This window comes from Trachurus trachurus (assembly GCF_905171665.1).
Source record: "Trachurus trachurus genome assembly, chromosome: 6".
Lineage (NCBI taxonomy): Eukaryota > Metazoa > Chordata > Actinopteri > Carangiformes > Carangidae > Trachurus > Trachurus trachurus.
Window position 1 is genome coordinate 14,122,303 of NC_139897.1, and position 21,574 is coordinate 14,143,876.

Consider the following 21,574-nt stretch of genomic DNA (forward strand, 5'->3'; position numbering starts at 1 on the left):
GTGATTCATAATCCCCTCATGTCATAAATTGTAATATGTAAATTAAGTCTGATCGGCCCGGAACAGCTGAGAAGGAGTTCACATGTTGGTGCCTCTGCTTCATGATTATTATTTTTTTATCCAGTTGTCTTCTCATTCACTAATTACATGACCCTGATGCCCTGATAAACTCCTCTCCTCAGTGCCACAGTGAATCTACTCGCTGGTCCACCATCATTGACAAATTATGAAACAGTTCATGTTTTTCTCCTCACTGACTTGTTCAGTCACATTTTCCTCTCGGGCCCACCCTGCCTCGTCAATGATTAAAGTGATTAAGAAGGTGGAAATGACATGAGAGTTGATTAGCTTTGATTATGCAAAAGAATTAAGCAAAAAACATTTATGGAGGCCCTCGGCTCAGATGGATGCAGCTCTGCATCGTGATGCTGTGATTAGTGTGACTGCCGACTGAAGGGGAGCGCTGAACTGTTATGTCATTCTGGGCTCAGACTGATGTGGTGTGATGTGTTCACTATCAAACGCTGTGTTTTATGTTAGTTGCATGTGTGTGTGTGTTTTTCTGTGCATGCCCACACACTTTTATCTCTGCCGTACCTCTATTTTCACTTTTCCCCGTGCAGATAATGCTCACATCAACTACTATGACACATTCCCAGTAGAGACGACAGTATGGAAATATTTTCTATGAATAAATTCAGGTTTTGATACCGGGTTACCTTGGCTACGTGTTGTTAGCACATCCAGAGCCATGCAATAGGCTCTGGTAGCCATGCTGTATTCTTCTCTCTGGAAATGAAAGTTTCCTCGCTCTCGTTTCTGGTTGCCGATGCGGATGCGGTCTGCGATGGGCAGAGTTAATGGGTCTGGTTTCTCTCTAATGTCCAGCAGCTGTAGCTGGTAGAGTAAAGGAGCCCACGCCGGAATATCAGGCTCTCTGCACATAAACAAACACAAAAACAAACACAGACATAATCAATATCACTACAGGGGAAACTGAAAAAGGGTTGAGGGGTACTTTATCAAAAGGTTATTGCAGATGTCCTATGATCAAAATACAGCACATTGTTAATGAGAATTAGAATTTATACCATAAAAACATATAATGTAAAACATTTTTATAATTACAATAAAATGCAAAATGTTATTTGCCACTTCCCTGAGCACCAGTGGTTGAGTGGGACACCAGAAGCATTACAGTAATATTGAAACCAAACACATTCAATGTTGACCATTTGTCATTTTGTAAAATAAAATAATCAACTTGGATGGCAAGTCAAATATGATTACTTTTATTTATTGTTTTTGGTGCTTTTGTCTCCAAAATTGCCCACTGCCAGTAAACAAAACATTAGAGAAGTAGCTGTCACATCTTGGACGCACATGTGACAACAAACTCTGCTTTGAGGAACACAACACTGTGTGTACATGGAATATATTTAACTATTGCAAGTGATGCTTTAGAATATTTTTCTTTTATGTTATCAGAAAGAGTATGAGTGGGAATTAATCCTGTTTTCAAACCATTTTGTCAGTCAGGGATGTTTACAGAACCACAAATGGTGATGATTTGCATTGAATATTATTATTATTAAAAACACTTTGAAAATGTGTTACACATATATTCACAATGATTCAACATTATCTCATCTCCAAACATCTGCAACATTTCACAGTTAACAAAATTTTATCGGAGCTAAGAGTGCCTCAAGGAGGTTTGGTTCCTCGAAGTGATGAGTCAGCTGACAGATGAGTTTCCAGTGTGATCTGAAGTTGAAGTTCAGTGACTAACAGAATCATTTTTATCCCACAGCACCAGTGAATACTTGAGGATTCATGTCACTGCCTCTGCCACAGGTATTTTGTCAAACGCATGCAAACACACTGTGAGAGAACGGTCATCAATTGAACATAAATTCCCAAAAGTTGCAATATCACAACACAGTTCACACAGTGGATTTAAAGCAGAAGTAAGTGATATATTTGTGTTAATATAAGTCTTAAATAGTTATATCTTCCGACAGCAATCACTTACATAGAGTGTTTGGTCTGAAACACGGGTCTGTCAGTCACTCTGCTCTGCTCTGAGCCGAGGAGAAAACATTTATCGTATCCTACAGTTTTTATCCAATGAGGAGAGAGAACGGCATGCAGGGCTGTGTGTGCAGCCAAGGAACGCCGTGAATGTGGCGACGTAGGGACGAGGACTGTTATGGTGCGTTCAAGGAAACTCGTATTTTTCCGACCGTGAAGTCGTACCAGTTCGATCTGGTACGAGTTCACGGGTCGGAAGTTACGAGTGGCCGTTATAGTGACTTTCACCGGTAAAACAGGTCGGAAAAACACGAGTGGGTTGCCTGAAACGCTACAAAGTCGTAAGTTGTGACTTGAAGCTGTAATTTACGATTTCAAAAGCCTGCCTGGAACGCAGCATTAGCGAAAACGACCGGACCACTTACTTCTGCTTTAATATTCATGCTTTTTCATGAGCTTTGATGACTTTTCTCAGTAAATATTGAATTTGACTGCATCCAAAAGCTCACACACCTCAAATGCAACACATTTAAATATGTCTGACTGGCTCTGGCTCATTTAAGCAGACAGGAATTTGAGCCCAGTATGAGCCTGTGAGACACTGATGGCTTCATCTTACTCAAGAGTCACTCACAAGGAAAGTTAATTTGGTTTTCAATCATCTGGCTCCTGTGACCACATAGCACACAATAGTCCATTATCAGTTACTCCGTGGAGGACATTTTCAAAGGTGTGAGTGTGAACAAAAGTAGGACAGTTTCATGACCATGTTGACTAGTAGAAATAAAGAAAGCTGAGAACGTGCTGTATGTTTCTATTTAAATGCAGTATGTATGAGTCGTTTACATTAATACATCCTAATGACTATTATACAAAATAAAGTGACTCTTTTCATCTTTGAGAAGGATCACTGAGCTCATCACAACAAGATCTGAAACTTCCCCGCAGGCTTCACCCACGTGACCGTTTCCTGCAAAGTGATAATACAGGGAGTTGGCTCAGGTCATGAATTATTCAAACTGCTTGTGTCAATGACACAATTTATGTCTGTCAAACAGAATTAGTTATATCCCCAGTTGCTGTGAGGCTATGTCAGCAGGTGGGATCAAATTACCCTTTCACCTCTCCTCTCTAGAGACCTTGTGCACTGTCACAGGAGTGTGAAACCAGCAGTTGAGTCGAGGCCTCAGAAACCTGAGCCGGATCCCTGCGCTCACGATGGGAGGAAGTAGAATACAGAGACGTTATCGTTCTGGGCTGTGAGCGAGTAGGTGCAGGTCTTTTAGAAGGCGGTCTGAAGTATTTCTGACAGCAGCGTTTACTCCTGTCAGCTTGTTTTTGCATAACTACTGCATGTTTAGGAGGATCAGAGACTTGTCAGCCAAGATGTGTAACAAGCGTTCAAGAGCAGCAGAGAAGAAGACAGTTGATTCATTTATGAAGAACATGCAACATATGGCTTGAGTTGTACTGGGTGATGTTAGTCTTTCTAAAATGGGCCTCGAACATTTGACCGTTACAGGCGGTTTCCTCTCTCTGTTAATGTCATGCGTTTTACTAGCAAACTAAGAATGTGACACCATCTCCAAACGATTCACTGCACAGTTTGTGCAGCCTTTGAGCATAATGTACCCGTCTGTTGTTCTTGCACACTTTTCTCCACTCTTATCTCAAAATATTACACAATATTCCGAAGGCTGCGCATTATGTAACGGTCTGCAGGGAATAACAATAACGCACATGGTGTCCTGTGCCCTACTACAGCCTGGATTCAGAGTAAGTGGCCTTGTGTGACTTCTGTGGCCTGTGAAGCCACTGATTAAGTAATAAACACAAGTCCATAAAGCTGTCCAAATGTTCTTAATTTCAGAAATGGTTTGACTAAGCTGGATTTTTTTCATCAGCACAGACACAGTGGAATAGGAAATGTGGGTTATTTGTAAGTGGCACAGCCTTGGCATTATCATAGTAGTCTGTAATGTCACTGTTCATTGTTAGTGTCCTAAATACCTGATAACCGCTGTGTCTGTAAACACTCTCATTCATTATTCCCGACACAGTGACGGAGGAAATACTCTGCTAAGTGTCATAATAGTGTTTTAGTCGATAGAGCTGAAAATAGTTGTATAGTTGGAGTGCTGTTTATGTTACAGTTACAACAGCATAAGTACAAATCCAAATGAACTGAATAGCATGAATGAATAGCAGACAACACAGATTCTTTGCATTAGTCATGTTTACAAAGTTTATATCTGTTTAGATCTTGGTCAAACAGAAACTTCACAGTTCCCAGGAAAGACAACAACAGAGGGCAAAACTGAACTCGTATACCACTCGTATATATACTCGTATCACACTCCGGCAGTACAATGAACAAATCCACTTCTCTGACAGACTGACATATCCTCCAGTTTCAACAGCAAGTGGTAAAAATCTATAGTTCTGTCACCATATGTTCTGTATGTAAAAATCTTAAAATACTACTGTGGTCAGTTGTACAAATTACTAAATACCTGCCTCTAATATGAATTATAATTTCCTGTTGAGGTAAATAAATGCCTGAGTCACTTTATGAGGAAAATGTAAAATGATTCATTTTCAAGTTAAATAAATGCCTGAGTCACAGTTCAGCCCTTAAAGGGATAGTTCAACATTTTTGGCAAATTGGCCCATTGCCATAATCCCTATAGTCACAGCAGTAGGTTCGTTACCTTTAATTGTCGGTGCAAGCTATTTTTAGAACGGCGGAGCCGGGCCATGAGCTGCTCAGAGCTAAACTACGGAGGCTCATGGGATTTCTTGGTTTCCCTCATCAAACTCATCAAATACACAATCCAACAACTCCAAAATGCTCTGGTGGAGAAGTTGTGACCTGCACAATCACCACGCTGTGAAATAACGGAACGTTACGAGACAGAGTTGTTTTTAGAGGTAAATTCATGCAAAACAGCTGATGCGCGTTGCCGTCGGGGGCAGTTTTTCGGCAAGCAGTCTCTGCATTTGCCTCTCCATCTCGTAGTTTCTTCTTCCTTCTTCTCTCTTTCACCCACACACACACACACACACACACACACACACACACACACACACACACACACACACACACACACACACACACACACACACACACACACACACACACACACACACACACACACACACACACACACACACACACACACACACACACACACACACACACACAGTGTCTGTCAAATTGCAATCCTTACATACATACAGGATTCAACAGGTGACCTTTGAAGCACAATGTTATTTCAAACTCAGTAGCTTATGCCATCAATAAAACAGCAGTACACAATCACAAGAGAGGTATTATGTCGACAACACTCAGGAATTATGCAAATAGCCAAGAGTTGAGCTTCTACTGTTGTCATCATGAGAAATAAAATCAGCATGACTGGCAGGCCGCCAAATGTAATCTGAGAGCGCAGCATGCTGAAAGATCTATAAGGTTTACGGCGTCATGTGGGTCACTGGTGATTAGCACCACACCAGTGTGCTGCTGCACAGAACTCAGCCAATGAGCCCCTGGGGTCTTATTAGTGCAAACAGGAAGCAGGGGCTGGTCAGCAGGGTGAGATCCTTCCACAAGATCTCAGTGAAACCCGAACCTGCAACTTTAGCTCAGGTCAACATCCCCAAACTGAGCTGTGGAGTGGACTTCCCTACCTGTTACTGCCAGCCTCTCTCAAGACTCAAGACTAAAGACAACTTTATTAATCCCTTAAAGGGCAATCCCTGGCGGCTCTCAGCTGGTTCTCCTGGCTAGATCTAACAGTACAACTACAAAAGCCAAATGAATATCGTCCAATGGTATAAAAGTCATTTTATGAGGTTTTGGGTGGCAGACTTTATCTAAGACTGTATCAAAATTTGTTTTCATACATGGCGGCATGTCCACACAGAAACTACTTCAGTGATATTTTCCAGTCACTCACGTGTCAGATGGAACAGATACTGTATCAGCGTGTGTAACAGTTCATATGTTATTCGCACTTTACAATTATACATGCAACTTGAAGCATATTATTTGGCTTCTCATCAATTTTCCTCTGTTTCTCACACAGTAACTGTGTACTGGGCTCTGAATGCTGCCAGAGACACAGATGACCTGCAACTCAATACCGTGCCTGATCGTGATCTGTGGAGATAGAGCAGAACTACTCCTGCTAACATACTGTTCACGCAACGCTCTCTGTGCAGACACGATTTTATAAGTTTGACATATTTCATTCACCATCCCCTCTGAGCTAGAAAATATTTACAGTCTACGGCTAACAGCTCTGTAACACCATACTTAATCATTACAAGATTTTCAGTTTTTTAAATACAATTTTTATTAAAGTTGCTGAGTCAGTCAAACTCTTTTGAATAATGGATGTTACTGAGGTCGAGCTAAGGTCTGAACGTAGCTTTAGGCAAATTCAGTGCTCCGAGCTAAATGCTGACATCAAAATGTTAACATGACATTTACTGTGACACTTAGCCTACTGTATTGTTCAACATCTTAGAGAGAAAGATTTTCTTATTAGCACTAATTGGAGTAAAGTACAGCTGAGGACAACAGTGCACTGTTATTAGTTTTAATTATATGATTACATATTTGAGAAAACTCTGTTAAACTTAATGTCACATTAATTTAGCTTCCGGACAAATGAGCAGTGGTGGTAGATCACACAACGAGATTTGTAAAAGCAGCAGGAAAAAATTAAACGCTGTTAGAAGTTGTGAAAAGTAGTGAAAAACTACACTTTGATTTCTGCAGGAAATAAACGTAGACCTGAGGGTGTCACCAGAGAAAATATGTCGGGGGACCACCTATGTATTGACAGATCATCCTGATGTGAGCACCAATTTAACACAACAGTTTGTCCAACAGTTCAAGTTGAACCAAAAATGCCAACCAGCTGGCTACACTAAGTCAGGAAATCACCAAAGTCATCAGTGCTCATCATCTGAGGAAAAGTGCAACATTTCCCAAACATCTCATCATGATAATAATAAATATTCAGAAAATAACCTGGTAATCTGGAGTTATTCAACTGTTTATCAGTGTTGGACTGAGACTTGTAGGTTTAGTTGAAAAGCACCTCAGTCCTTTCTCTGTTTCAAACCTAAAATTGCTACTTGCCACCTGACCCTAACCAGAGCAAAGGTCAGAGAAGACAGAGAGAGGTTGTCTGGGCTGCGGCGGCAGCGGCAGCGGCAGGACTGAGCCTGAGGCCTGAGGAGATCAGTGCTGAGCTGTCGGTTAAAGATATGAGAAGTTTGCTGAGGCAGCAGCTCTGACAGCACTGAGAGACAGAGACAGGTTCAGGTGCCAGTCTGGACTTATGAATACAGACCGTCTCTGAGTCTGCCCACATTTATGGTTATGTTTATTGCAGGTCGCCAGGGAAACTAGGTTTAACAATATATTGTAAAGTCGTAGCAGTTTGCTAGTGTTTCAACAAAGGTCTCAAAATTAGTTGTATATTATGAAAAAAATATAGTTAGTATACAAGTACTGTATATGTTAGAATGATCAGAATATAGAAATTATGCTCTTGAGTGGAAACTACAGAGTTTTGTTGTCATTCTGCTGTATGAGTTGAAGGTTTCTGTTCATCCGTACAGCTGTATGCTTCCTTCTTGTTGCAGCAATCGTTCATTCATTCATTTATTCACTTGTAGTCTGGCTTGATGAACTGGAATGATTTCATTTCTCACTTCATTATTCAGTCTGACATCATGTTGGCCTGAGCTGTAACTTCACCCTCACTCATGTACCTGCATGCCATTTTCAGGAATTTGCTGTCGTCGTCACAGGCGCATGCACCAATCAGTGAGTGGTGACCGGGTAAAAACAACAGATTAACATTTTGTGACTGGAAATGAAAAGAAACCAATGGCAAGAATCTGCCCTCCAGCACCTCTGAAGCTCACTAGGATGCTCTTATTTGTTTAATCTGCCTAAACCCCTCCAAATGTGACCATGTGGGTCACTTTCCAAAATAAAGCATTTTCCTGTAAGAGTTATTATATCTGTAAGTCATCTTCCCACAGCTTCTGCAGCTGTGTCCATCTTTTCCTTGGTTGTCAGCATTTCCGTGGCAATTTTTCGGTCTGTGGATGATGACATTTCTCACTTGGTGTGCTTGTTTGCCAAATCCAGAGCTACGCTCTTCTATTTGCTGTTCAAATTGACTCAAGAGATGTGCCAACAGCTTGGACATAAAATATATGTCTCTAATATACAATGACATTAAATAATATGCAAGGTATGGTTTTGTTCTAGCTAAATAAAAGAAAAATCTTGGCATCAGAGGTATCATCTTAGAAATGTTCCTGGCTTTACCCTCTACCACAACATTTAATCACAAACAGCAAACCACACAATGGGAATCTGGTTTAATTCAGAGTCTAATTTGCATTTACTGAGGAGACTAATTTCTCAACCAGCAGGCTCTTTATTGTGTGACGTAGTTGTGACGTGGCAGTGTTTTTCGTATTGTGACTATAAACAAATCAGATTAAAAGAGGAATGTTTCCACTCTTCTTGTGTTCCTATGAATGTTGTGATAAGGAGGACTAGGCTTTCTCACTGGTGTCACGGGAAGTTATGCATTCATTATGCACTTCCTCATTAGGGTGCATGATAGTGCGGCTGACTCACCCTGTTATCTGCCATGCAGACCCCACGCTGCCCTGAATGAAAGAAAAAACTCCCTCAGAGGGAAACAGTGGTCACTTTGACGTCATGTGCTCCATAATAAATGATGGAAAGGCCAGCGATGTACCTCATACTGATTGCTATGGTTACACTAATATACCGTAATAAATGTGGTGTGCAGCCTGTACAATAATACAAAATCCAGGAGGATTTATGAGGTTGTTTATTTTTTTCACAATGGTGAAAACAGACCCCAGTGCTGCTGTCGCTCTGTGTTGTTTCTGTTTTGACTCTTGGATGGACACACGGCACCAATACAGCCGTGCAAAGGAGCTTAGCTTTAATCCTAGCATTGGTGAGACGTCACAGCTGTTTTTCCTCGCCTGCTGCCATGCTAGTTAATTTGCAGCAAAACAGCCTCCTATTACAGTCGGAGATCTAGAAACTAACAGTGTAAGGCCTTTCAGCTGCTGCCTCGCCATGCGCTTTCCTTTCCTATTTGTTTTTATTTCCTCCTGCAACAGCGAGCCAATGAAACTCTGCTCACGGGGATCAAGGGCAGCTACTGCCTATATCCTGGCTGTTGAGCTCCTCAAAAGTCTCCAAATAATCTACCGCAGATTTCCTTATCCTGTTAAAATGAATCCAGTCTCAGCCTCAGGCTACCTGCCGGGCAAACAGTAGCTTTTTAATAGCAGAGATGTGCATTTGCCCGGTCATTTCAGAGCAACTCGTGAGGATCATTTGGTTACACAACTTTACCAGCTCTAAGTAGATAGAGTACAGCACATACAGTAGTTATCTGTCTGTAATAGGAAGAGTGAGTGCCAGTACCACTGCCTTCAGTACATGGGACCGTTTCAGACTGTGTACACTTTCCTTGTAAACAAACAGTTATTTATGTTTATCCTTGAAGTCTAACAAACATTTATTTTCTTTCTTCTTTAAAAAAAAATAGTTTAAAAAAAATAGAAAAATGTCAGCAGGAGTGTTTATCTGGCCACTCCTGTTATTATGAGTAAGTAATGAATCTGACAAACAATTCAAAGATCTGCACATCAAAACAGTGCACACAGCAAGTGCTGGTTAAATAGCATGCAATTTTACATTTTTGTCTCATTGATGCCATCACTGTCACTCAGTGTCCCCAATGTTGACACATAAAACTGACGTCGGTTTTCCAGTGTGGTCTCATTCAATTGAATTAAATGTTACACTTTCTTTGACGAGCATTTGTTTATTTACTCTCGTTGCCATTTAGCCACCTCAACCATAAATCCAAAACAGCCAAAACAATGAGCTAAAAGCTGTCACTCAGTGGGGCTTAAAACAATAATCCTAACATCTAATTAATTATAACAACCAGCTCTGAGCATTACAAATGAATGATGGAGGCCCTTAAAACAAAACAAAAAACACCTATACTCTGACTCACAGGTACGTTTCAGGTTTTACCTTATGCAATAATCTGAAATCTCTCCCAGGTTTCAGCTCTGATGTGTGGCAGCATCCACATGAATAATTCCTCACAAAAAAAAGTTCAAAGCTTTTGGTCTCTGTTAGCATGGATGAGAGCAATCTGTCTTACATAGAGATATATCACCGTGGGGTCATAATCTTGTTTATTAGCCCCGCAGTTATAAATACGAGATATCTTACCGCAGGACTAACCCTATAATCAATCAATATAGAGAGCAGACATCTTGGAAGTGTGCATGGTGAGGTCAAGAGGCAATTTCTCATGCAGCCCCAGGGAGCAAGGTTTAGTTTCAGTGAAGTTTCGGAGAGGAGAACGTGAAGCTGTAGTTAACAGCAATGACAGCTCGCCTCTTTCTTTGCACAGACGTTATGTCTACTGATTATATAAACCGAATTTCTGCCAGTTTTGGATTTCACTTTTAAACTTCAAAGCTTTCTAAGTTACGACAAATTCTGAGTGAGGAGCCAAAAATCCTGTTCTTTGAAGGAGATGAAAGTCCTCCTCTTCCATTACTGTTATACTTCACATAAACACCTGCTACTTCAGTAGACATACGAATCCCTGAATGCTGCAAAAGTATTTTATGCTTCCTTTCTGGACGAACAATTCGAAGATAATTTTTTTTCCAGAGAGTGTCATTTGGACATAAAAATATAAGTGAGACAATTACTGTTCAACAGAGTTGCCATTTGCCCCCACCCCCCTCTGTGGCTGTGAACATTAATGTTTGTGACCACAAGCTGTAGGGAAATAAATGTCATGACGAGATAATGATCAGAAATTAATTTCCCCTTCGAAGTCCAAGCTGTCACACATGCATGTGCTGCAGCCAGATAACTGCCACCAAGAAAATGTCACAGTTTCTGGAATATCATTTTACAAATTGAGTGCATAACAAGCAGTTCCCTGACTGATAATTGAATGAGATGCAATGTTAAAGCAGAAGTTGTTGCTTATGTGCACCTGAACAGTTGCACCTGACCTTCACGCCTTCAATGTGGGACGTGCACGCTGCACTATTTGTGCATGTGATGTGCGTGCACCCTAAACCAAACAAAAACATTCCCCACCCACCCCCCACCCCCCACCGTCATATCGCTGTCCAGGAGAAATATGGCTGCCTCAGTGAGTGTGAGTCTGTAACCTAACCAAATAAAGATCCGGCTTCCTTTCAGCAGCGGCCAGCTCTGCTGCCCTGTGAATCAATAACAGCACACTGAACTCCTGACTTATTAGTCAGGTTGTCACAGAGGTGGAGCAGCTGGCTGAGTAAAGCAGATGTAGCAGGGCCATTAGCACTATCCTTTAGTCTCTTTCTGAGACCTGGAGCATCAATCATGAGTCAAACAGCCACATTTCTTGAGAGGAGGGGCTTGACTTTACTTGACCAAACCCAGTGGCGATGGCATAGGTCACTGTGATCACAGCGGGCTTGGAAAGGAAACACAGAGAGCCCATTTACAAGGAATTCCAATCTGTTTCTACTCATGTTATACTGGCAAGCGGATTTATTATCTTGCCCTGATATTGCAGTGTTTTTCTATACGTGAGCTCAACTTGTATTGTCCATCACCATCTGGAATCACAATCCCATCAGTGCTATCAAACATCTGAGATCTACCTCGTTAATCCCTGAAGCTTAAACACTGCACATCTGATTTTGATTTTGTAGCGAGGATGTCAGTGGGAGTCTGCCACCAGTCATTAACTGTGAGAGGGGTATTTTGAAAGTCTACGAGTGTGTGTGCACGACGTGTGTGTGAGTGTGTCTGTGATAGACTGCTGATGACGGAGCAATGACGTCTCGGAGAGATGAGTCACGCTCCACGTCCTCACTGACGGTACCTCTTCACCCCAACCCCACCCCTCCTCCAACACACACACACACATACACACAGTCAACCCATACAAACACACACCAGTGCCATTTATCACCCTGCTACACATCTCTTTCCTCCGGGCTCACAAGCAGCATCCATCACCTCACATCCCTTCACAGCAGCAGCACGACTCTGCTCCACAGACACATAAGCTTATTTGCTCATGCAGGTACACTGTTGTCTCTGCCAAAGAACACAGTACATGTAGCATGTTAGCCAGTAGATACAGACCTGCTACACGCTGTATGAGTGTGTATGTGCACAGTGTGTCAGTGTCAGGGAGTCGCAGTCTGTCCCTCCACTATCCAATCTGTCTTCATTCTGTTGGGGTTACAAATGAGTTAAGTGTGTGACTTCATGAGTCTGTTGCATTTTTGTTTTGTTTGAAATGTGTATCTAAAATTGTCAAATCATAATTAGAAGTGACTTCTACCAGCCACATGTGACGAATGGGACTGGGTGGTCCTGGAAGTCAAAGAATCCCAGGAGCAACGTCTGCGTTTGAGCATCAACAAGGGCGAACGAAAATTAGCCATGAAAATAAAGCAGCAGGTCCATGATGCAGAAGAGTAAAGGCCAGCGCGGACACTCAAAACAAACTTGTGCACACAGCATAAGCAGAAGTGTTTACAGCTGTTCTGAATGGCCACATTCAGGGCTTGTGTAAAAGCGTTTAGACTGGGATAACAGCACCGCTGAGGACAATCCCTCCTTTGTTGCATACATATGAAAAATGACAGGACTGGTTGTGTGAAGAAGAAAAACGACTGGACAATCACAGCATGAAGTCGGCATGACTGTCACATTGTGTCTGAAACGTCCAAAATATTTCACTGCCTGGTGACCATGTGGTTTCAGATGCTGTTTGACTTTGCAACAACTTCCCTTTATAATAAGGAAATTATCTGTTTGTGTTGTTGTCTTTTTAATTGACATATTCAAGACAAACACAACCAACTGATAACACACAGGACAGTGCTTTGCTGTAAAGACTACAAGAGCACATTAGGTTACAACTTTTCTTTACTCAGGTTAGTTCAGTTGTGTGTATTGTGCACAACAGGCATGAGTGATTTAAAAAGAGTAGTAGGCATAGATATGCAAGGTGCTGATTGTAGGGATAATCCGAGTACCATCTCACTCATGTTTCTCTCGTGTGCCTCTCTTGCATGCCAAGCTCTAGAAAACAGACTCTGTAGCAACATAGTGGTTATACAACACAGCACAGCTAGAGGCACAGAGGACAAGAGATGATCCCAGTGAAGCGTGACAGTCTTGTCAGTGATCCAGTACAGACAGCATGTTTGTACATGAACCTATGAACGCTACGTATCAGATATTGAGATGGAGCCTGACAAGATAATTGGGAATCTATTTTTGTACAGTGACATTTATTTTTGTATTTAAAGGGAAATCTGCTTGGTCTACTGTTTTGGGAACAACCGACATATTTAAGGTCAACAGGTGTGACCAAAGATGCCTGGTGAAAATGAAAAGAACTGGGGGAAAGAGTCAGTGTTCAGATCTGTTCATAATGGATTTCTGTTGTAATACTGTTAAATTATCAAAGCACCAACTCTACAGAGATATGCGCATAACCTGTACTCAGAAACTGACCCTTAAAGCGAGCCATTGGGACTTTAACTGTGACTTTGTGATGTCACAACAAGGCTGTCACTGCTTTCTGCCGTGCTGCAAACCCTATACCCACCGGGACAAACCAACCAACCTTGCAGAATTTGGTTTGTTTACCTGAAATCTGACATATTTTTATTAAATCACTCAGAAAACAGCCAGCTGATCAGAAGAGAGGCTCTGAATGTCTCTACTGATCGGCTCATTGATCTGTAGAATTTGGATCAACACTTCAAATCAAATATCAGAAAAGTGTAAAAAAAAACAACAAAAAAAACAAGTGGGAGCTTTAGTTGTTTGTCCTCCTTTGATCTTGAACCAGTTTTCTGTGGTGGACTCATTTTTCTTTAGAGTTGCTGTTGCTCACACTGGATATTAGGAAATGGCTCATATTACGTTGAGCAATATCCTGTTATCTCGTATCAGCTGTGCTCAGTTGCTTCGTGGTAAAAGCTCCATGGTCGTGCTGTTCATTGAGAATACTGGGCTGTAATTGTTCACACGGTTACTTCTGCTAGAAAATTTAGAGGGTGACAGCACAAAGCAAATTTGACTAAACTGGGAGAAAACAGGGACCAGAACCAAGGAGTAGAAATAAATGAAATAAAGAAATACAAACAACAACAAAGCTCAAACTAGTGCAGTATTTTTTACAATACAAAGCCATCCTCACCCCACCAACTATTATCTGCTCTAAATAATACACATCTAAATTCAATAAAAGCACATTTCAGTTGGGGAGATTTACTGTTCACTAAATACCCCCCACCCCACCCCCATCATAGAAAACAGAAGTAGATATAACTGAGGGCAGTGCTATATTACAACCAAGCCTGTGCCGATGAGCGAGATAAGCCTGCTAGCACTAGGGGAAAAAGGTAAACATCCAGGGAGATTAGATGAGGGACATGCACAGTTCAAACACTGGTCTTAGTGGCAAAATACTGGTGCTGGGCCAAAGCAACCCAACATCTAGTTTTTAGAGGAGTCTGTTCTTGTTCAGATTTGGTTCAACCTTTTCTTTTTCTTTTTTAGCAACACACAAAGTTTCAACCTGTGTAATGTGGCAGTGGTAGTGGTACGCAGAGGAGTCGATTCTGATTGGAAGCTAACTGAGATCTTATCTGGAGTGTGCTACACGGGTCCTGCATGATCTGCTCCTGCAGCGTAAGGTCTGGGTGTGGTTTCTAGTCAGCCCGCTGCGTCTGTGTCTGCCGAGAAGGAGTCACATGGAGCCAAAAGCTACAGTCAAACTTGTTTTGGTCACATGACCGCACACAGCTGAGAGTTCAATCACTGCTGTAATCCTTCATTGATCACAAAGAGTAAAACAAATAAACACAGCATTTGCATCAGTGTCAGTTGTGCCACGAGTCATTTTTTGTACTGAGAGGAAGCACGAGTGTGGAGAAGAATGGCTTAGATTCTTCGTTGTGTTTTCCACTGAGGAGCGTCTCAAAGGCCACATTATTCATTAGACCCAGGTGGTTCTGCAGTGTGAGTCACACTACCTTCAGTACACAGAGGAACTCCACCTCAAAGATTTTCTGACTGGTCAACATGCTTACGAGTCTGGAGAGAGGAGGAGGAGGAGGGACGGCGTGCATGAAAAGTGACAAACACCAGCAAAGCTCTGCGGTGAATGAGTCACTGTACCTGTCTACTAGCAAGTGCCTGATGTAATGAAAAGCAGAACTGCCAGTTCTTGGCTGTGTCATGTTACAGTGGGTGATAAGAGAAACGACTGGCTTTGCAAAAAGAGGAAGAAACACACACACACACACACACACACACACACACAATACTGACAGGTGGACCACACCTGAAAACACACACTATCACTACGGTGTTTGTCACACAGGGTCATAATAAGTCACTGACATTTGTCATGTCTGTCAAATGCGGCTACGCCTACATGAATCCTCACTCATCAAGACTGGATTCTACTGATCAGAGTTGTGCCTTGACACCTTCTCATGTTGCCACCTTGCTCTGTGAATCACTTGGCCTTCATGCCTTTCTGCTCAGACAAATGTCACTGTTGCCTTTTGCAGCAGCATTCCCCGCTGGATAAGGGTGTGCCTCAGAGGCTTCAGGGGAAAAGCTTCTGCACTTGCCAACTCCTTCAATAGTGTCAACAAAGATTCCCCCCTGATGAAACAACATCCCAGGATGTTGTTTCCCTGGTCAGCCTGTGTCATCGATTAGTGCTTGGTAAATATTGGATATTATATTTCTAAAATAACGCCTGCACTCTGACTGCAGTTAAATATTGTGTTTAACAATTAGATTGGATACAGGCTGGACGCTCTGCAGGTCAAAACTGTGACCAGTTGAACCTGATTCTGACCTGACTGTGTTCCAGTATGCATGAAAACATTGTTTGAAGTTCGTGTGCAGGAATGACTGTCATGTATTTTTCATAGCCACACGCAGCTGTTGCCACTTGCGATGTGGTGTGGCTTTTGGGATGTTGGTCTGGCAGTTATTCTGTCGCCATCGTTGCCAAGATGTTGATTTGCTCAATATACAACAAATAAATTAACTTCAAAAACTAATAATATTCCCAGAAGCCTAAGGTGTGTTTTATATTGTCTTTGTTTATTTATCCATTATAGCACTCCTCTTAGTTGTCAAAACCTGTTGCCTATGTTACCCACAATGCAACTAGACCACTAACAGTTCAGTGGGAGATTCTGTCTTGTAATGGTAGCAGCAGAGGTATGGTACAGTAACCTCACTTCCTCCTAACTTCACACCAGAGTGTTTTTCTGTGTTAATTTTCAAACCATTGGCCTCCCTCTAGAGCTATAAAAGGTTTATACAAAGTTTTCATGTATGCAGAAGACCTGTAAACAAACTTTGATGTATAAAGTTGGTGATGTTTGCCTCTAATGTCAGATATAAAGGGCGGGTGTTTTTGATAGGCAAGGACAGAGCGAAGTCCAGGACTTTATTAATTGTCTCTAATATCTGTGCCTTATCAGTGTCTTAAAATACTGTCAGTGAATTACATGACAAAGCCAAGCCACACCTTGATGTATCAACTACTCTGAACAAACGTGAGCTACTATTTACCTTCACACTGTGACAGTCTGGTTAACACAACACAACACAACACTGCAAGATCAAATGAAATGCACGGCTTACAACAGATGACGAATATGATGCAATAACCTTCAATCATGACGGTAAATGTTACTGTACTTTTCCCACGAACTCAAGCTTCATTCAACCTGCTCCACCCTGCCTCCACCATAAAGCCAGATCAGTATGTCTGCTTCCCCTGGGGTCACAGAGAGGGAGATTCCTCTATCTCCCTCCACAGCAGGACTTTGTTTTGTTTTCTCCCCTCAGAAACTGACAGTGATAGCCATCTGGTGCGCCTCCACAGTGTCTCTACTATTCCATTAAAGGTTGTTTGTTTAGTATGTGATGATCAACTATACTTGAATGTTGTGGCTCACAGTCACTACTAACAATGTTATTCTATGTGGGATGTACTCCACGTTTCAATTCTGGGTCCCTTATTATTCCCTACAGATGCTATCACTAGGGACAATTACTGATAAAACAACCTCAGGACTCTAATTGAACCAAATGAACCAATTTGTCTGAAAATGTCTAAATCTGTTAATGCTTTTCAAACAGACCTGACTCCGTGTACAGTGATGGCTGATAATATTTTGACTCTTTGATTGTGTTCCTGTAGGTTTAATAATTTTACTGCAAGTCATTTATTTGGGGTTTTTGTTGAATATAGCCAATGCTTTTCTTTCATGCTGTCGAAAACCCTGTTTGTGTCCTGTGTAAATAGTCTGTGTTGGACATGGTATTTTTATACATCCAGTAAAAATGTTTTTGTGTAAATTGGTTTTGTACACACTTATTTGAACTGCAGCATTAATCATGAACAGCACACAATCCCCACATGGCACACTGATGTAACAGTCGAATGATTAACTGGCTGACATTGTCCATCTGGACTTGGATTAAACTATTAATTTAACTATGACACATCCCAGTGGTCTAATTAACTCTACTTTAACATGTGCCACTGAGGTGGTTCCCAGTTGTGCCAAGAGTAAAAGCACACCAGCACCTTCGCTGCCAGAATCAGCGTTTTAAAGCTTCTGTCAACGTTTGTTGACAGCCAGCCAAAGTAACCATACCATTTCACGGTGAAGATGTTTCTGAATGTGTTGTGTTACACATCACTAGAAATACATGCATGTGTTGCAGACTCATTTAAATGTGGTGTTTAGTTTTGCATGTTTACTTTTGTTCAGATATAAATAAACCAGGTGCCAATGGAATTTAATGTTGTTGACTTTGGGGTTGTGCTGGCCTGATGAGGCTGACGCCCTCTAGCCCCTAGAGTGTTTTTAAGTGTTAATGCTGCGCCTGCCCAGGGATCAACAGATGTTAGCTTCCACCTTTTTCTGATAATGACCCACTGACTGAGGGGATGCAGTGTCTGCCTCTGACTAAGCAGCGTGTCTCAGCGGGGAATAGTTCTGACGCATGCTGCTGTTCCTTGAAAAGGCGAGTGCATTGCGTCACATCTCTGCTTTCAAAGGCTCAGGGCTTTAATGTCTCACAGGAAAAATGTCACTGTTTCTTACAGTCAATTTAGCCTTGGCGTGGCTGTCTGCTGTAATCAATCAGGTAAATACTTCCACTGGTTTCATTATCATCATCACATCACAGCAGTGGCGCAGCCAAACCATCACCCACACACCAAGCTACAGACCACTCCACTGTGCCGTGTTGAATCATACTGTCTGACCAGCTTTGCACACTGCTCTGATAAATAACTGTGAAGTGCTCTTAGCAGCTCTGTTTGCAACAGGCGACTGACAGAGTTCAATCAATGCATCTGCCAGAAAACAGGGAGGCTAATGAGATTTTCCCTCATTGTGTCTCTGTCATTTTACAGCACAGACACGCTGAGCCTGTCAAATCTAGTCTGAAGCATGATGTGTGTCGCTGCATGTGATTCTTATTTTTTGTCTGCCTATATGCTCAAATATCTGTTTCTGTTGTGTACTGCTGTGATAGACAGGCTCACCAAATGGGTTTATCCGGAGCAACAAGCCATGAATTATATACGACGTTCTGAGAAAGATGTGCATTCACTTTCACTTTCATGCCCACAAGTTTTATGAGAATATTCATACCACTCATATTTGGGAAATATGACGTTACAGTCTGCATACAGATAACTTAGCTTAGTTCAGCAAAACGATTTAAAAAAGCTGGAAATAACTAGCCTGGTTTAGACACGCCTTGTGCTAGAGCACAGGTTAGTAATAAAGAAGTAGTCTGGTATGCAGCCTGACTATAAAGAAACGAAACTACAACGAAATAGTCTTGTAACAGCACCTTTTACACTTTAACACATATTAAACAATGAGCTATAGTGTGTTAATTAGTGAGTTATGGTAAGGTGATATGGTTATAAGTAAATTAATGTTTTTTTGCGTTGTTTTTTCTCGGGAGAGCCCAGCTTGCTGTAACTAAGTAAAACCTGTTGGTGCTAACTTCATACTGATATGAAAATGGGATTAAAAAGAACAAATAAGTGTCTACCAAAAAAAAAAAAAAAAAGAAAATCTAAGTAAAGGCCCTACAACTGAAGAATCTTTTGAAGTTCACAGTCCATAGACTACTGTGCTGTTGTAGGTTTGCACTATTATTCAACAACTATGATTTCATTAACAAATGCATTTAACATAAGGGGAAAAACCAGCAATCTCAGTGAGTGAATTAAGTTTAAAGAGTTTGCAAGGAGCACTGATTGTCTAACTTGCCACGGCAAAATCTGACTCCACAGCAAACAACCCTAATCAGTTGCATCAAAACAATCATTAACTAACCTCCTGCTGTCTCCCCCCCTTTTTCTCTGCACATGACAGCGGGCGAGACTCTAGACAACACCTCCGAGACTCCTCGCTCTCACCTCTTACACCATGTGTCCCATCAACCACCTTCATAGAGCCCCGTAATAAATAAATAAAAAACAGGACCTCACACACATAAGAGACTGATGCAGTTAGGTACACACACCGAAACAGACAGAGTTTTCAGTTCATCTGAACATGATGCTGTCAGCAATGTTTTTATGCATTACTACTCAGTACAGCTCGTCTCCTAATGGTACACTGTGTCCCACGTGTATGTAGCTGAATGGCCAAGTTTGATTTGATAGCAAAACACATATGCTCAAAACTGCAGTAAAACTCCTTAATTCAGGGTCTGTTGAGATTTTCATATTAACTGGAGGACTGTTGTGTATTCACAGTTAGTCTAGATTTAAAGTTTGAAACTATCTAATAGTATTTAGTTTGCTCTAATGGGTGTAGGCTTACATAAACACTGGCGCAGACATGATAGTATCACTTTCAGTATTACAGTAATGCTCACAATATTGCTGTTTATGAAATAGGTTAATATACAGTGTAGCACTGTCTTTCTAGCAGCAGTTAAAACTATCAAATGTAATTTGCTGCATGATAAACAACCTGTAAACTCTTTTAAATTGGATTACGCACATTTTCCATTAACTCTTGCCTGTATTTTTGTATGAACGTCTCCTCACATCAGTAGACTACAGGTTTTTGTCAGTGACACACCATTCTCTGCTGTGTTTATACTGGCTCTAATGGTGTAAAGGTTATAAACCTAAGCCATTGGAGGTAATATGAGTGGTGTCCTCCCATAGGTCTGTAGGTTGCACACGCACCATTGATAGGCTGCCTCTGAATGGTGTCAGGAGGAAGCCATCTGCTCCTGTTTATGGTTCATTAACCCTGCTACCCCTGGATAACCAGGCTGCCCCCACAGCAACAGGTACAAGAGCCCTGGGCTCACTGACTGAGATTACACTTGGACAGAAAATAATAATAACTGTCCAAGTCTTGTTTCTTCTTCAATTTGACCCTTAATTCTTAAGTTTAGACAGAATTAACTGCCAAGTCCTTACCTTCCCAAAAGTCCATAAGCATACTGTGAATCTGCCAGCAGTAATGTGATCTCACCCTTCTGCATGGATATGACACACTCCTCCAGGGCCTGCAGGTGTCAAAAATACAAGGTGTTATTTCTAGAACTGTGACAGCATCTGCAGTTTTTTACATCATTACACGAAATGTACTGAAGCACTTTTGCATTTCATTACAAACATCTGAAAATGAAACCAAAGTTTCTAGTATGTGGCGCATGACTCAAATGATGGTATTGTTGGTTAAATGACTATGGTTCCCAGAGGATTAACCAGGTATTTGGTGATACCCTGACATTTATCAATATTACAGTATGAAACATTCAACCAGCCTTGGCTTCACTTTGTCTTTTGTACTGGCATTATGTTAGCCTGCTGATGTGAGATCAGTGGGTTGTCTCTTGTTTACCTATTTTCACAGTCTCTACCGGTAACTAATGAAGCATGATGTTTACCCTTGTTAGAGTACACTGAAGGGTTCAAAGCTTTCACCTGGTTTACATCTCCCTCTCCAATAACAAAGACAAGCTTGCAGTCCTTCTCCACCACAGTGCGGTCCTCCAGGACACACTGCATCTTCGCAGTAACCTCTTGGCCCCAGGATGGGCACGGGGCGTCCGGGGCCGCAGCCTTCAGCAGCTTCTTCCTCAACAGCCGGTCCTCTGCGTGAGGACAGAAAAGGTCAAGCAGGGAGAAGCAGGGTTAATCTGCTAGGTGTTGGTGAGCACGTGCTCGGAAACAGTCAGTCTCAGTCACGTTACATTTCCTCTTTTGCGGTTTCAAATCAAAATTAAAACGTAAAGATCAAAGCGAGGCAAACAGAAACATCACTCGTCACTGATGATGATACAGGACGTACCAAATCTAAA

The 21,574-nt window shown here is 41.6% G+C and overlaps 1 protein-coding gene across 1 annotated transcript in view; it reads right to left on the reverse strand.

Annotated features, from left to right (window-relative positions):
- The window catches only part of fkbp16 (FKBP prolyl isomerase 16), a 28,901-nt gene that overhangs the window by 4,738 nt on the left and 2,589 nt on the right, over nucleotides 1-21,574 (reverse strand). The window contains exons 3-5 of the mRNA XM_083973763.1: nucleotides 21,198-21,367; nucleotides 20,688-20,776; nucleotides 720-937 (exon numbers count right to left, since the gene is read on the reverse strand). Coding sequence (XP_083829889.1) covers nucleotides 720-937; nucleotides 20,688-20,776; nucleotides 21,198-21,367 — 477 coding nt within the window. The remainder of the gene's footprint in view (nucleotides 1-719; nucleotides 938-20,687; nucleotides 20,777-21,197; nucleotides 21,368-21,574) is intronic.